General features: G+C 44.4%; 2 protein-coding genes and 1 non-coding gene across 3 annotated transcripts; all 3 read left to right on the top strand.

Annotated features, from left to right (window-relative positions):
• Nucleotides 1-148: 148 nt before the first annotated feature.
• Nucleotides 149-1057, top strand: rnf182 (ring finger protein 182). The gene has a single exon (XM_049011762.1). The coding sequence runs from the start codon at nt 323-325 to the stop codon at nt 1055-1057; it is 735 nt and encodes a 244-aa protein (XP_048867719.1). The 5' UTR covers nt 149-322.
• Nucleotides 1058-6155: 5098 nt separating this feature from the next.
• Nucleotides 6156-12801, top strand: LOC125740509 (regulator of G protein signaling 9 binding protein). Its single transcript, XM_049011760.1, has 3 exons — nt 6156-6348; nt 10530-10839; nt 11524-12801. The coding sequence occupies exons 1-3, from the start codon at nt 6253-6255 to the stop codon at nt 11874-11876; spliced, it is 759 nt and encodes a 252-aa protein (XP_048867717.1). The 5' UTR covers nt 6156-6252; the 3' UTR covers nt 11877-12801.
• Nucleotides 12802-17095: 4294 nt separating this feature from the next.
• Nucleotides 17096-17256, top strand: LOC125740899 (U1 spliceosomal RNA). The gene has a single exon (XR_007397812.1). It is a non-coding gene; the product is annotated as a U1 spliceosomal RNA (small nuclear RNA).
• The last annotated feature ends 182 nt before the right edge of the window (nt 17257-17438 follow it).

The raw sequence follows: 17438 nt of genomic DNA, 5'->3' as shown, positions 1-17438 counted from the left end.
TACTGGCAGCAGAGAAAGGGCTAGAATATTCCGACCACTCTGTGATAGGGCTGGCTTTGTTGGAAGCATTTGTTCTTCACTGCTGTGTTAACAGTTATCTTCTCTATTCTCTCCCTCTCTGACTCTGATGAATGGTTACCACCCCCCCCCCCCCCACACACACACACACACACACACACACCCACATGGACTGTCCCTGAGCTCAAAGGCTCCGCCCATGCTGCCAAGACCTAGGAAGTCCCTGTGACAGACCCCAGCCAAACACCCATGCCAACCCACCAAACAGAGGCAATGGTCCTGATGAGCCTGAGTGGAGAACAAGATGATGGGGCAGACCACAGACGACGTGGAAGAAGCTCATGGTTCTGAGGAGCTGGAGTGCAAGATCTGCTACTGTCCCTACAGCCTTGGCTGCCGACGGCCGAAGCTCTTGAAATGCCACCACAGACTGTGTGCCAAGTGCCTTGCCAAGCTTCTGGAGCTGGGAGACTGGCCACCATGCGCGGTGGTCTGCCCCTTCTGCCGCTATGTCACCAACCTGCCCCATGATGCCTCGGCCGGCATTCCTGATGACGGCGGCCTGGTGGAGGCGCTGTGCAGCCAAAAGAACCTCATGGGCCGCTCCACAAAGCTCCTGCTCAGCCCCCAACGCCTGGGCTCGCTGGCAGACTCCTTCCTCTCCTCCTCCTCCTCCTCCAACTGCTTCGTCACCATCATGGAGACCGCCCAGGATCCGGGGGAGTCTCAGTTGGACTGCAACTCCACAGTTCCTACAGAATGGGTCAACTGCTCTTCCAGCCTGGATTCCATGGTGCAGCGCTGGACAGTGTGGACCTGCACCACTAACCTGTGCCAGCTTCTAGCCCAGGCACTGGTGTGGCTCCTGGGCTTTGTTTACTTAAGCTCCCTTCCTCTCGGTGTCTACCTCCTCATCATGCAGAAGACTCCCCTGGGTATGTTCCTGGTCAGCCTGGTGCCTGCCACACTAGTGGTGATCATGCTCTACGCTTTCTGCTGCTGCATCTGCCAGGAGTTATGGAACTGCATGTCCTCCTAGCAGCCAAAGGACAACGTTGCTCACAAACCTGGAACAACTTTTCCCCACGAGTCCCTGGGGTGATTTTGCCAAGAGCTGTAGAGTCACAGTCAGACGCTTCACTGTGTTTTGTTGTCTATAAATGCTGAAAACATGGACTATTAGGGAATGGATATTTATTTGACAGAAAATGAGTTAAAGAATGGGCCTAATTAAAATTAATAATAACGTCTGTATTTCTTGTTGCTGCATGGTGAGAACTGGTAATGCTGCAGTAGAATAACTGTGACATTTATGCATCAGAACATTGAGGAAATCAGCTCCATATGGTGTTTATATGGTGTTATGACTTTTCTGGGCTGTGTTCCCAGTGACTAAGGAACATGGTCAGATTCTAGTTTGTACCATGACCTATGCCCTTAAAAGGGGAGATATGGTTCCTTCAAAGGAGGGATATGGTCCCTCTAAAGGCGGTTATGGTCCCTTCAAAGGTGGGATATGGTCCATCAAAAGGAGTGATATAGTTCCTTAAAAGGGGGGGGGGGGGGTTGGTATAGTCCCTTAAAAGTGGGGATATTGTTCCTTAAAACGGGGCTATGGTCCCTTCAAAACGGGGGATATGGTCCCTTCAAAAGGGGGATATAGTTCCTTAAAAGGGGGCTATGGTCCCTTCAAAAGGGGGGATATGGTCCCTTCAAAAGGGGTATATAGTTCCTTAAAAGGGGGATATAGATCCTTAGAAGAGGGATATGGTCCCTTAAAAGAGGGATATGATCCCTTAAAAGGGGGAAATAGTTCCTTAAAAAGGGGATATGATCCCTTCAAAAGGGGGATATAGTTCCTAAAAAGGTGGATATAGTTCCTTAAAAGGGGGATATAGTTCCTTATAAGGAGGATATGGTCCCTTAAAAGGGGGATATGGTCCCTTAAAAGGGGGATATGGTCCCCTAAAAGGGGGATATAGTTCCTTAAAAGGTGGATATGGTCCTTTCAAAAGAGGGATATGATCCCTTAAAAGGGGGATATAGTTCCGTAAAATGGGGATATAGTTCCTTAAAAGGGGGATATGGTCCCTTAAAAGGGGGATATAGTTCCTTAAAAGGGGAATATGGTCCTTTCAAAAGGGGGATATGGTCCCTTCAGATGGTTCTTGAGAAACTATTGTTTGAGCTATTGGGACATTCAAAAGTCTCAGTAAGAAAAGTAATTTGTTTTACAAGTGTTTTACTTTATGATACTTAGAAGTATCAGGAATGATCTGATTCACATTATTAGGTGTTCATGAATGAATAACTGTCTGTTCTTTAAAAATAAGAAAATGATCACCCCACTGCCTTATATGTCATACACGTTTTTATATTTGTACTATTATGTAAGTGTAACGTATTCTTATAAAGTGATGATGCAGGTGGTTTCACGATAACGGCTGTATTGCGATCACAGTGGAATTCACTAGAGTGAATGACATTCTACTAATCCAGAGACAATTGCAAAACTGCGATTTGAACAGACGCGTGCAGAGATCACTGTGAGTTTACCAACTTGGTGGGATGTTTTGCGCTGCGCAATTTTTCTGGTATCACTACTGCTGTGTCCGATTGTTGTAAAAACGTTTTTTTTCTTTACCTTGCTTATTAAAATATCTCACTGTACTTTTTAATAACTAAGTGTTGTGACCAGGGGCAGACGGGCAGGCAGGAAGCGGGGAAGGACGATGCAGGTAGGCAGGATTTCAGGAAAACGGAGTTTAATTAGGGAAGAAAGGGCAGACGGCGACGAACATTAATGACGGATCTGGGGAAACTAACTCGGACGCAGACTAAATACACAAGACAAGCCGAAATAACAGGTGATCACAATCGGGGAAGCACACGTGGATGATCAGGGGGCGTGGTACATACGAGGACTGGACGCACAGTTCATGACACTAAGCATGGTGTTGGCACTTTCCAGCAGTTTAATTGGGTGTATTTTCTTACCCTGTAAGTTCAATGACAAGAAATGGTGAACCTCAGCTTTTGCATAAATGTTTGCGTTCTTAAAAATCTTTTGAAAATGTTTATTATTATTATTATTATTATTATTATTATTATTATTATTATTATTATTATTATGAATACCATTTAAACATGCAAAACAACGAGAAATAAAATATGCTGGTGCTGGTTAGATAGACAATTCGCAAAACACGATAATCTTGGATATGAAGATCACTACCAACTCCCGTAGCATGTCAGTGAAACGGGGCGAATGACCACAGTTCGTGACGTCGGGGATCATGACCGTAAACGCCGTCATCCACTGTCTTCTAACCTCAGTACCAGTCCTAGCCGGAGTGGTGCCCTAAGTGAGCATCATTTCCGGCTTCCTCCGTCAGTGAAACTGGATGGCAAGTCGGGGTCCTGTAGGCGGCTGCCTATGTCGCTTATAGGATTAACTAGCCCTGGTTAAACTTACTGTAGAGGTTACGCTACCTACTCATGGCAACTGACTACTCAGCAGGCTTCTCAGGGGGCAACCTGTTACTGCAATTAAGGAGGGGGGAGCTCACTTAGACCAGACGAGCCAGGGAAAGACCCTGGGAGGAGTTTTGCAGGCAGAAAGCCTCGGAACGAATGACTGTTTGTTCCAAACGAGGGATTACTAGTGTCTTCCTAGGAGTGTATACATCTATGGAGGTTCAATACTTATATAACTTATTTTTATTTAGTTTAAATTTTTGAGAGGAAGGTTGGATTAGAGTCAGGTAAAAATGCAGCCCATTGCCTAGTATAATTATTTATATACAAGCTAGCATGTTTACTCATTGAATAAACGGACCACTTCAGTGGCAGTGTGGTGTTTAATCCTATGCCGTTTTAGACATTCCATTTGTTCCCTTAATTAGGGGGTGGGGCAATTTCTAGTCACATGGTCTGCAAAAGGAGGAGCCAAGTCTGGATCTATCAGTAAAATATAAAAACCACCCCAGGTAGGTCTTCAGTGACCTGTGAGCGGCAGCTTTTCCCTTAATAACACATACGTCTCTCGCAGGGTTAAGGATGTGTCAGTATGATGAAACTTCCCACGTAACATAATTGTGTTTTGTAATGTGGGGCCAGTTTAGAGGGTAAAAGATAATCTTTGGAAGAGAAAGTTCCATCAATCCATCCATCCATTTTCCAAACCGCTTATCCTACTGGGGTCCGGAGCCTATCCTGGAAGCAATGGGCACAAGGCAGGGAACAACCCAGGATGGGGTGCCAGCCCATCGCAGGGCACACTCACACACCATTCACTCACACATGCACTCCTATGGGCAATTTAGTAACTCCAATCAGCCTCAGCATGTTTTTGGACTGTGGGGGGAAACTGGAGTACCCGGAGGAAACCCCACGACGACATGGGGAGAACATGCAAACTCCACACACATGTGACCCAGGCGGAGACTCGAACCCGGGTCCCAGAGGAGTGAGGCAACAGTGGTAACCACTGCACCACCATGCCGCCCCCAGAAGAGAAAGCTGGCCAGGCAATTTGCTTTCAACATGCAGCAATAGAGACAATCATTTAAATGGAGCATAAATCAGTGAAATCAATCAGCTAAAATGCTGAAACGCTGTGCAGGAGCCCTTTTGGCGTGCATATGAAATACGTACGATTGGCTGGAAGCGGACGCACAGCGATCACTGGGGGCCGATGAGAGATCGGAGACGCTAGCGACAGCAAGAAGGAAGCTAATTATCAAAGGTGTGTAACGGCGAAGAAAAAGACCTGGGAGGAAGATTAAAGCTCCTCTAGGGATCCCAGTCACCACGGAGAAGCCCAGATTAGTTAGAAGTATGAGCAGACAAGATTAATCCCTTTTTTTACCGGGGTACTTCCTCATTGTTTAATGTCATGTGGACATTTAATTAAGACATTTAATTGGGTATATATTTATCTTTTACACATCTGAATAATATTTCATATGGCAGCTGGCTTCTTCTGCCGAGAGCCGAGACTGAACTTAACCTCTCTGTGTTTTCCTTTCTAATCGTGCGTCTTTCTCTTACTGTCTCTGTATGTGACTCACAGTCTCTTGATTTTATTTAAATGTCATCTCTGTTCTCTGAAGGCTGCGGCATACAAGAGAGTTTGATTTTGGGGCGATGCAACTTTATGATTTAAGTGCAATGGTCTATTTATCGGGGTGGATGAATGAAGGCAAATTAAACCGAGGTACTCGTCCCACCTTGCATTCCATCTCTTGTTCCCTTGCTGGTCTCCACCTGGATCAGATGAAGGGCAGGGTGTACCAGTCTTGTAATCGCCGCCACGCCGACTCAGCCAAAGCTCACCGTCGGTCCAGGAGCAGAGGTGCCAGAGAGAAGAACCTCCACACGTCAACCCTATAACTTCAAAAGTGCTTTAGACACGCAATCTGTAATTTCCTTCATGTTCTTAGGCTGCCCTCATGTAGAGATTTTGGCAGTAGGTAACTGGACTGCGCAATTTACAGGCAAGACCTGAATCAAAGGTACTCTGGGATCAACATCTCATGCCTTAATGGCGGCTTGTTAGGCCAGGTAAACAAGCCATTAATATCACGGGCTATTACCGTTCGAGCATGTGAACAGTGATAGATGCAGAAGGGAAAGACTTCCTGGTCGTTTAACACCATGTGAATGATTTAGCATTATGGTGAGTGCAGAAGATGTGTAGATAATTATTAATAAATGTAAAAGTGTAAATAATTTAAGTAGGTATAAACAAATAAATAGTTGTTATTACTTAAAAAAAAAAAAAAAAAAAACATTTTTTGTAATGCCAAGCTATATTTTCACACAAAAAGACAGAAAACAGATGGAACGCATTTTCTGAGGCAAGGGACTCCCAGTCACGTGCGCACTCATGCACGCACACACCTAAACACAAACAAAGCCAGACCTGTCTGTGGATGCATAAAAGGCTCTGGGCACCAGCTAATAGGATTAGCATTATGGGTCACAGCTTGTCACTGAGAGCTGTGGGTTTACTGGGATTACCTCGCCTGCTCCAGATCTGGGAATCTGTGGCTATTCTGACAATACATATATATTTTTCCCAACTTGTATCTCGGATCAGAAAACAATCCATGTTCCAAGTGCATGGAGTTTCCTCATTAGAAACAAGATCATCATCTGATCCGGTTAGTTTGGCCCTGGAGTCCTAAAGGCTGCTGGGGCTGTGTGCCCCCCCCACTGGAGTGAGCCCCCATGGCCCACATGGATGCCAAGGCAGCTGACGAGGGCAGCGGTGGGTCCCAGAAGCTCCTGGAGGAGGTCAAGGCTCTTGTGGAGACCCTGAACAAGGTTAGAGGGACAGATTTTATTTCAAACCTGTTTTAACAGTTCTCATATGAATTTATACTAATTCTAATGCTTACTATTCCAGCCCAGCAGTAAGTTCTGTATATAGATCGTTAAAATAGTTCTGTATATTATTCCACTAAATTATCCTACTATAAGAACTGGCAGAACTTTACGCTGGTTTTCATACCACAGACAGTGTGGGCAGCGCTCCTGCAACTCGCAGGAAAAGGTTTAGATGTGTAAACCTCAAAGCCAGTCCTGACGTTTTCCGGCACCTTCTGAGAGGTCTCCCGCCGGTAGCTCGGCCGGAAAGGACACCTTGTTCGTTACGTCTGGATCACCGGCCCTGGGTTCCTACCTGCTAATGGGCAACGCTACAGGCCGCCTGTGGGGACAGGGCACAGACCGGCCGTAACTGCAATCCAAAAAACACATTCGGCTCTCCAGAAATGGCTTGCCTGTCTGTAAGAGTCACCTTGAATTTCTACACATCAAGGTGAAGTTTTTCTTGTTCCAGTCATAGCTATACTATTGCGTGACATTAATCGAAGGCACCAAATATAAATGCAGCCATGAAAAAAATTAAGAGGCCACTCTATGTTTTTTAAAGGCTGCATTTTTAAATCCTGGTTTAATCCTGGCTCCACTGGCAGAAGGCTACGCTGATGCAGGCTGCTTCCAGGCTCAATGTTTCTGCAGGACACAAGAACAAGGTGAAACAGGAGATACTGGGAATGACCAAAAAACCAGCCAAGCAGAGGGCAGAAGCAACTTTCTAATGATTGTCAACTTATCCGGCAGTGCCTCATAAATTGGACGATGACCTCAAGTCACCTTCAAAAGGAACGGGAAACATTAAGTGCAGGTGTGAAGTGCACTGTTAGGATAATTCACAACAGGCTCCTAGAAGCAGCACTGAAGTCCCATGAAGCAGGGAAGAAGCCCTTCATTAATGAGGAGCAGGGAAGAGCCAAAGTAAATGCCTCGTATGGTAAAGTACTTAGTGATAAGTAAATGATTCTGATCCTGATTAAATTAACCAGGTCTGTAAATGGGTTAAACTGCTCTATGGAAAGCCTTATACAAATATATTGACAAATGGGCTAACGTCAAAACCATTTCAGATACAATGGGACTGTCGTCAAAGCTGCCCTCTATCCCCTTACTGTTTTTATTAACAATTGAACCATTTGCTATTGCAGTAAGGTCTAATAAATGCATTTCTGTTATAACGGAAGGCCAACATGAGCAGTGGATCGCCCTGCTCGCAAACGATGTCATTCTCTTCTTAAAGAATTTGGAAATAATGAAGATGAATGATTTAATGAAGATTAAATAATGATTAATGTTCTGTAATGTTACTGAGTTCTCAAGAGTTAAACCACCTGAACAAGCTAACCAATTTAAGATAGTAGATGGCTTCACATATTTGGGAATAACGATTGTACTGTGTATCTAAGACACACGGATCACCAATCATGACCCTGTTATAGCTTCCGCTGTCACCTCCATTGACACATTCCTTTATTTTATATGTCCTTAAAATGAACCCGTTTATCTGAAAGGTATATAGAGTAGCCGTCTTCAGCATGGATATGAACGTGTTATGATTGCAGTATCACCGGCATTCAGATACACTCGGTCATACGCTACAGGAAATGCAGGGTCACCATGACTACACCCAGGCAAAATCCAGCCGGGAGAATCTGCCAATCTACACATGTTGGGGGGGGGGGGGGGGGGGGGTCAGCATTAAAGATACAAGCCCTGAGGAGTCAGAGTGGGGCAGCATTTTTATTTAATGGTAATAATGAAGTGGGCTGACTGAACGAACAGAAGTTATTTGACAACCCAGAATCAATCTCACAATACTATGGATTTGATTCTGGGTCATATAACAATGCAGACAATCTATAGTAAAACATAACTATATTATTTATACAATATATAAAATCAGCTTTTTTAATACGTGCCATTTGGGGAAGAATTGGCATAGGAATTTGTATCCGATTGGGATTCTGGGTACTGTTGATCTTCAGCTACATGTTCTGAACCATCAGCCAATAGCACAATAGTCCACCTGATGCATTCTGGGTTGCTAGGCTGCTGTGAGGATAATAGCTGGCCTTCCGCAGGTCCCCTCTCAGGAGGCAGGCTGTGTGAATAGGGCTGAGAGCGCCGGCTGGCTTTTGAGGACGTCCCGTCCCGCTGTGCACAGAGGCTCCTCTGAAAGGGGCTGTAGGTGGTCACTTCCTCTTCTGCACGCTCCTGGATGAGGGGGTACCCAGGCTTCAGCGGCGTCGCCTGAAATCTCTTCCACTCCGTTCGGGGCTCCCGTAATTACTGCCGGATCAGTCATGCAAATCTGGGAATCCTCTCTAAGAATAGCGCTGATGTGCTTTAGATTATTGACAGTTATCACGTTGCCCTCTGCGTACAAACACGCAGCACCGGGCTCTCCATGCTCCGGGTACCGTCTGTGTGCGATTAAATATTCAGACCAATATTGATAATTCAGAAACCATTTAAATAATCATATTGGAACATATTTTTGGTCCTGAAAATCCATCCATCCTTTTTCCAAACCGCTTATCTTACTGGGTCGCGGGGGGTCCGGAGCCTATCGCGGAAGCAATGGGCACGAGGCAGGGAACAACCCTGGATGGGGGGCCAGCCCATCGCAGGGCACACTCACACACCATTCACTCACACATGCACACCTATGGGCAATTTAGTAACTCCACTCAGCCTCAGCATGTCTTTGGACTGTGGGGGGAAACTGGAGTACCCGGAGGAAACCCCATGACGACATGGGGAGAACATGCAAACTCCACACACATGTGACCCAGGCGGAGACTCGAACCTGGGTCCCAGAGGTGTGAGGCAACAGTGCTAACCACTGCACCACCATGCCGTCCCGATCCTGAAAATTATTTATATAAACCCTACAGCAGAGGTGGAAAGTTCAGGTTCAGAAATCAGAAATCCAGACCAAGATTTTGTTTCAACCAACCAGTTGAGTCTCTGTGACTGTGACTCTTTATACTCAACTGGTTGGTAGCAACAAAATCTTGGTCTGGATTTGTACTTCCTGAAGCTGAACTTTCCACTGCTGCCCTTCTGAAATATGTGGGAAACATCGGTTCTTTTAGCTCTTATCGTTCTTATCGGTTTAATGCAAGGTGTGACACCTGGGCATGAGCGTCAGGTCAGTCCCAAAAGCAGCATTTTCCCCAGGAAGCTTTTCTAATAACAGGGAAAGTGCCGGAATGTTGACCTTGTCTGGCCTTCTGCTCCGGAAGGCCATTGTTAAGGATATGACATATGACAATAATAATCCATCCTTTATTGTCCCCATTGGGAATTCTTTTTTTACGCCTCCTTTAACTTCTAGAACAAGTGGTCCTTGACGGGCAGCCACCTTTTGGGGTGCCCAGGGAGCTGGGGGTCAAGGGCCTCGTGATTATAGACACACAGACTTAGCCCATTGAGCCTCACGCTGCCCCCTAACGATGGATGGATGGATGGATGGATGGATGGACGGACGGACGGATGGATGGAGTCAAATGTCATACCTGTATTCAAATCCTATAGGCCTTTGTGTGTCAACTGTTTTGATGTCTGGCTACACCTGCAGGAACTTATAGTATTACATGCAGAGTAATAATGTCAAACATCTTGTATTTAGTTTGGTTACTTATGGTTTAAGGTTTAAGGTTAGGGCTGGGTAGGGATTAAGGTTGCCGTTGTTGGGATTAGGGTTTTCCCATAGAAATGAATGGATGAATGCAAAGATATAATAAAGAGTGTGTGTGTGTGAGTGCGTGAGTGTGTGAGTGAGTGTGTGTGTGAGTGACTGTGTGTGTGTGTGTCTGTGTGTGAGTGAGTGTGTGTGTGAGTGAGTATGTGTGTGAGTGTGTGTGTGTGAGTGCGTGAGTGTGTGAGTGAGTGTGTGTGTGTGTGAGTGCGTGAGTGAGTGTGTGTGTGTTTGTGTGAGTGTGTGTGTGTGTGTGTGAGTGTCTGTGTGTGTGTGAGTGTGAGTGTGTGTGTGTGTGTGTGTGTGTGTGAGTGCGTGAGTGTCTGTGTGTGTGACACGCGACCTGCAGCCCGGGACCCTGAGAACGTGACATTGCCCTCCCTCCCTTTACCCTGCTCCCCCGACTCCCTTTTCCCTGGCTCAGGTGGTCGCATGCTACCACCAGCTGTCCTCCTGCGTGGGTGGCAGCACGGACAGTGTCCAGCTGCGGCACGAGCTGCGCCAGACCCGGGAGCGGGCGCAGCAGCTGGCTTTGGATAGCCAACGGCTCCTGACGGCACGGCTGCGCGACAGATCCCTGGCCCCGCCCACACGGCTGGAGGCGGAGCTACTGTGGGTGTCCTTCTCCTCCAGCCTGGAGCTGTTCCACGCAGATATGTGCAAGGTCTTCAGCGTGGGACAGAACTTCCCTCTGTCTTCCAAAACTGGCGTTCTGGTACAGACCGGCATGCAAGGTAAGTCAGGTGACTTAAAGGTTAAAGGTCAAAGTTTCTGCTCCATCCAGCTTTGCTTGTCAAGAGACTCACCTGCGCTGATTTCATGACCCCAGTGAATATACAGTTTTGTGTTCACATATATAAAAGTGGTGCCTAAAATTGCAGGCCATTTTTCCCACTTTGATTTTGTAAATAATTGTGCATTATTGGGTAATTTTAACTGTAGATGCTTCAGTATTTAGCTTACTCATTCATGTTTGTAATATGCTTTTTTGGAAATTAAATCTCCTCATTAGCAGTGTTGGCCTTTTCAGGTCCAGAAGCTACAAATCCAGACCAGGATTTTGTTTCTACCGACCAGATGAGTTACTCTGTGACTGTGACTCCTTATGCTCAGCTGCTTGGCAAAAACAAAATCTTGGTCTGGATTTGTAACTTCTGGACCTGAAATGCCCAACACTGCTGTCATATGCAGCCATGGCGAAACCTCACGGTTTTGGGAGACGCCTTCTAAGCCTGCTTGTCTTACGTATTACTAGAGAAACTGGCGTCTGATAAATTCCTAGCAATCTATGAGTATTGACAAGCATCAGCTTGGAATTTGGCCCGATTGTATAAAAGTCTTTAATGCCGTGCTGAGGCGTGATGTTAAGGTGCTCTTAGCCGTGTCCCACGAGCTCACATGACCGAGGATTTCTGCAGGGGAGACGGCCAGGGTAACCGCCCGGGCGCTGAGCCTGACCGAACCGGATCTGAACGTGGCCTCGGCCAGCGTGGACCGTTTGGAACAGGGCGAGCTGGAGGCAGAGAAGGACCGCGTGGACCAGATGATTGAGGACATGGAGAAGCGGGTGAACGTGCTTCGGTGGACGGTGGAGGCGCAGGGTCCGCAGTATGCCGAGCCGGTTGGGACCAGCTCCTCGCTGGCTCTGCTCTCCATGATGCAGGCGGAACCAGAGCAGCACCGGTGCAAGCGAGGGCAGATGTTTGTCGCCGCTCTAGTGGCCAGTCTGGCTGCAGTGGCCTTGTTCTGTCTGTCGGTGTATTGTATCTAGGGTGAGCACTGTGCCGGCCTCACGCCGCACTTCTACCAGAACCACCTAGGGGGAGCTATAAGGTAGCCACAGGCTTCCTGTCTGTCCACTTGCTAACTTATTGTCTCCATGTCATGATCTACTGAATGTTTTACCAGCTGGGATTGAACTTTCTATGATAACACAAGAGAGGCTCCCTTTACTCAGATTTCTGCCTCCTTTGATAAAATCTATTTGCGTTTATTAATTTGGCCAGCTGTCTTACCCAGCTCTCTGTAGCCAACTTACTCATGCAGATTGACGTTACATAATGTCATCTGAGACCATACTTTTTGGGGTACTCCTACCTCGATTCCGACTCTTGACGATTTTGACACTTTGTCGAGGCCTGGGGAACATGGACTTGCTAAAAATAAATCTTTAATCTGATTTTTATAGAACACTTAGCGGCAATTTTCCCAAAACTTCTGGAACAAAATGATCATGTTACTCTGAGGCTAGACAAAGGCAAGTTGAAGCTCATTCTTCCCGACATCAAATCCAATGCATCCTGTGCCAGTCAAGCCTGGATTTTTTTTATCGTTGTTTAAAAACAGCACCTATGCCGATTGGATCAGGAGAGCATGACAAGGAGAGCTACTGGTCAAAAGCTGTTAACAATACTGCCTTACAAAGGTGAAACACTGCAACTGCGTATTTCATCGAAATTGGGTTACGACCAAAATTGAGTCTCTTAGGCTCTGTCTTATCTCGTGAAAAATATCTTAGTTCATCTATGCTCAGTTTTGAAGAAAACATCTACCTACCCCCTACACATATGGGTCAAAAAACTTTGAAGTCTCTTTTCTTAGTCTCAGTGTCAGGTATTTACTGTGTCGGCAGAATACATCACCAGTCTGTAGCCAGTTCCTTGATCCATTTAACAGTTTAATAGTTAGATTAAAAAAAAAAAACAGCACATTGTTTTCTGAAAATACAGTAGTATGTAACCACATATGTACGGCTGGATTGAATTTTAAGTTTTGCTCTAGGGATTTGTTATTCATGGATCTACATATTTAATATATAGGTAAAAATGTAATGTAATATATAGATAAAAAAAAAGTTTTCCTAAAAGTTAAGAACATGAGCTTTTAACCATCATATGAGGTGACTGATGATAAATGCTTCAGGTATTCAGATAGCTGAAATAAAATATCCACACCAAGGTGCCACACTAGGATGAAATTAAACTGAATGACAGGTATTGAAAGATATCAGGTATTGAAAGATATTCTTTCTTACTGAATTTCTGAATATTTTATAATGTTAGCTTAAGTAACAGAAACTTACAGGATTGTCTGATGGAAAGATAACTGTCCCCAAACGTATAAATGGTGGTAATTACTGCTGAACTGGTGCAAGGGTTTGTGGGGATTTTATGAATGAAGTATGCTGTGAATCTGAAGGTGACCCATGATCACCAGGATAAATTAAATCAGTGAATTCTATTGTCGGAGTATGAATATATTAGCATGTCGTTTAGACGGAAATATTGAACGCTGAATGATGCGCATCGATTGCCTGCGTTTCTGAATGCTAGACGTGTGATACTCTGCGAAAGACTCAGGCAGTCAAAGAAAGTAAGTGTGTATTTGCTCAGAAAAAACTAATTAACATTAGAACATAGGTAAATTAACATTAATACAATAAAAAAATAATTAATTCTTTTGTTCTCCAGAAAGAGACGTATTTTCTTGGATGGCTAGATGAACACTACTTTGGTTCCCAAATTTCTCCTCAGGAGCACCCCAGTCATTCCGTGTATTTGTTAAATTTGTCCTCGGGGCTCAATTAATTAATTAATTAACTGACATGATTTGTTAAATGACTCAGTAAGGAATTGATTAACCAGACCAGATGGGATAATGATCCAAGTCTAAAAGACATGGACTGTGTCGGATATTTGCTGCAAATGCTGGCTGGATTTTAGGAGAGGTTTTGCAATGGCTAAGCTGACATGCTTTGGCAGCCATAATACCACAGTTTTACGAAAAACAAGATTATTTTGATCTCATTTTCTTTTATCGACTTTTGCGCAGTATTGTATGCGATGCGAAATTATTTGAAGCACCTCTAAAATTCCATTTATTTCAAGGAAAAAATTTGAGCATGTGTTCGTTTTCAGCAGATCCAGCCTTCCGTCCATTTTCTGTTCCACTTATCTGGCTGATAGCTGATAGGAGCTTCTTTCCCCACATTCTTTGAATGTTTTTAATAACTCCCTAAACGACTAGCATACCTTGTTTTACCGAATATTTGATGGTCTCCTCTCCAGTCTGACATGCCTTCAATTCCATTGCCCTCCTGCGATCATTTTTCTTGGCTGAGACTGATTCTCTGCAACTCTGAGATAAGTATTTTTTTTTTTTTTTAATATTTTAAAGTGTCTCTGTCATTGTGAATTGATGATGCACAGTTGAGGTTTAATAACAGTTAAGGGCCCTCATTAAAAAAAATTTAATTCCTAATAAGATGTGTGACTTGTGTTTTTGTGTTATTTGCATTATTCGGGGCTCCCAATGTTCATGCTGTGAATTAATCCATTTGTGAGACCTTCTAAATTTCTACATTTACCTCAACATACTGTAGTTACATTTTATAGACAAAAGTACTGGGACACCTGGCCATTACACCTGCAGGAACTTTCATGACATCCCAATGTAAATCCTTAGGCATCAATATGGAGTTGGTCCCACTCTTCTGGGAAGGCTTTCCTCAAGATTTTGGAGTGTGTTGGAATGTTTTCCCATTCGTCCAGAAGAGCATTTGTGAGGTCACGCACTGATGTTGGACATGAAGGCCTGGCTCACAGTCTCCACTGTAATTCATCCCAAAGGTGTTCGTTTGGGGTTGAGGTCAAGGCTGTATGTGGGGCAGTCAAGTTCCACAACAGACTCACCCAACCATGTCTTTATGGACCTTGTTTGTGCACTGGGGTGCAGTCATGCTGGAACAGAAAAGGGCCTTCCTTCCCCAAACTGTTCCCACAAAGTTGGAAGTATATAATTGTCCAAAATGTCTTGGTATGTTAAAACATTGAGAGTTCCCTTCACTGGAACTATGGAGTCCAGCCCCGACCCAGAAAAACAACTTCATACCATTATCCCTCCTCCACGAAAGGTAACGTTCTCCTGGAATCCGCCAAACCCACACTGGCAGATAGAGAAGCACGATTCATCATTCCAGAGAACAGCTTTCCACTGTTCCAAAGTCCAGTGGCAGTGTGCTTTACACCACTCTCTCTGACGCTTGGAGTTGCGTTTGGTGATGTGAGGCTTGCATGCAGCTGCTCAGCCATGGAAACCCAATCCATGAAGCTCCCAGTGCTGGGGTTAATGCAAGAGGAAGTTTTGAACTCTGCAGTTATAGAGTCAACAGAGCTTTGCTGACTTTTATGCACTATGCACTGCTCTCTTACTTTACATGGTCTGCCACTTCATGGCTGAGTTTCTGTTGTTCCTAAACGCTTCTACTTTGCAATAATATCACTTATAGCAGGAAAGAAATTTCACAAACTGATATATTGCAAATGTGGCATCCTACGACAGTACCATGCTTGGATTCACTGAGCTCTTCAGAACTACTCATTCTTTCACAAATGTTTGTAAACCTGACTGCATAGATAAGTGCTTGATTTTACTCACCTGTGGCAATGGGTCTGAATGAAATACCTAAATTCACTGGAGGAGGTATGTCAAGTGGTACTTCTATTCATATAGTGTATATTTCAATGCACAGTTACATTTATTTATCATATAAATACCACTGGACTATTTACTGGAGCAATTTTTCTTTGGCTTCTATAGCAGGTATTCTCCTGGGTTGACATCTCTGGGGTTATGACTCTGTACAATTAGCCAATGAATTACCAGCTATTTGAAAAAGGACCTGTAACCCCAAGCAGATGAACCCCATATTTTCAATAAATAAATGAGAAAATACAGGTGCCAGCTTTCTGGTTTAAAAAATGCACAATCACTTCAGTGTTGCTCCCAAAAAAAATCTACAATTACATTTCCTGCCGTCACACAGATAAACACGTCATAGCACACGCAGGCCAGCAATATTCGTTTACGCAGAGACTGCAAAGAAAAAGACCCCCGATCCTCGCTTCACCAGTTTACCAGATCCATGAAGCACCTTGAAAGTTATCACCCAGTTGTTTCGCTTTGGGTGATAATTCTTAAATTCTAGATATAGTCATGTGGTAAATCTTAACAACGTATGCATAACTAAGTTCACAAATTGCAACTCTAAGAATGACTTTCGAGCCAAATGTGTTTCTTTAAATACGTGCACGTTTGTGTTTGTTTTATGTATTTAATGCTCAGAAATTGAAACTGGAATTAATTCTTCTCAGTCTTGCTGTTCCGTGCTGGTGGAATCATATCAAGTCGGAAAACAATCAATAAAAAATAATCCTGCTGTAATTGTGCACCTTGTCACCGGATCCTTCAGACAAGTGAAGTATTGCTTCCATGTTTGTTTTCAATGTGATCTGGCATTTCTGTGCCCTTGTAAATCTTTTCATCACAATTGGTGGATTATTTGACTTGGCCTGACCACTCTTTGAACCTTTTTTATTTTGCACCTGTAGATCTGAAGCACAACGCCTAACATGTTACGGAGTAAATGACGTCTCCCATCTTTAGAAACAAGTCCTTCATATGAATGATAGATTTATAAAGCTATCTGTCTATTAGACCAGGGACTGGGGGGGGGGGGAAAGTATATAATAAAAATGACTATGTAAAGATCTGCCATCAGACTGTATTCAAATATGTAGACAGGCAAATTTAAAGCTGAATTTAACTGTGGACTGCTAAGAAGGATTGTTTTGTTTGATCTGACCATGTTTCCATCAAAGAACCATGATACTGAGAGATTCAGAGTCTTTCGGTCTTTCAGGTATTGGACAGATATCCACGCAGAGCAGTCAGGGGGGTGTGCGGTCATTTACACCAACAAAAATGTACCAAGACACAGATTCAACAAACTGACATGAGCAGCACTGATGCCGGATCCACTTCTCCCGCTCCATGGACACAACATGGCTAGAAAAGGCCAAGATGAAGTTAAATAAAACATCAAGAAACATCAGCGCTGATCGATGCGTCACTCACAGTACTCCATTTAAAAGAATGTTTTAAAATGTACTCCAAACAACCAAAAGGATGCTTGTGTTTTTTTTTAGCACTAGTGTAACCAGAGGGAGATACAATGATCACAAAGGTGGTTCACCCAGGGTGAGGCCCAGCCATTGCACTGCGGATGTGCTAACCCCTGCGAATACCTCAAATGAGGGAATCTTCACTGCATAATTTCTGGTAGTGGGGGCCTGCTTTCACGCTCTCCTCTGTTTATTTTTTGACAGTGGTGGCTTAATGGTTAGGGAACCGCATTTGTAATTGAAAGATTGCAGATTTGAATCCTTGACCAGCGAGGTACCACTGAGGTGCCCTGAGCAAGGTACCGCCCACAAGCACTGCTCCCCGGGCGCTGAATTAGCTGCCCCCTGCTATGTTACAGCTCTGCGATGGG

This window comes from Brienomyrus brachyistius, chromosome 4 (genome assembly GCF_023856365.1).
Source record: "Brienomyrus brachyistius isolate T26 chromosome 4, BBRACH_0.4, whole genome shotgun sequence".
NCBI classification, from domain to species: domain Eukaryota; kingdom Metazoa; phylum Chordata; class Actinopteri; order Osteoglossiformes; family Mormyridae; genus Brienomyrus; species Brienomyrus brachyistius.
The sequence above is the reverse complement of the archived record's forward strand: the minus strand, read 5'-3'. Positions and strand labels throughout refer to the sequence as shown.

Bases quoted from the DNA above. Each gene is read 5' to 3' on its own strand.
- LOC125740509 (XM_049011760.1), top strand. From the start codon at position 6,253: ATGGCCCACATGGATGCCAAGGCAGCTGACGAGGGCAGCGGTGGGTCC. The intron at 6,349-10,529 runs GTTAGAGGGACA...TCCCTGGCTCAG, and splicing joins TTGTGGAGACCCTGAACAAG to GTGGTCGCATGCTACCACCA. The intron at 10,840-11,523 runs GTAAGTCAGGTG...GGATTTCTGCAG, and splicing joins GGTACAGACCGGCATGCAAG to GGGAGACGGCCAGGGTAACC.
- rnf182 (XM_049011762.1), top strand. From the start codon at position 323: ATGATGGGGCAGACCACAGACGACGTGGAAGAAGCTCATGGTTCTGAG.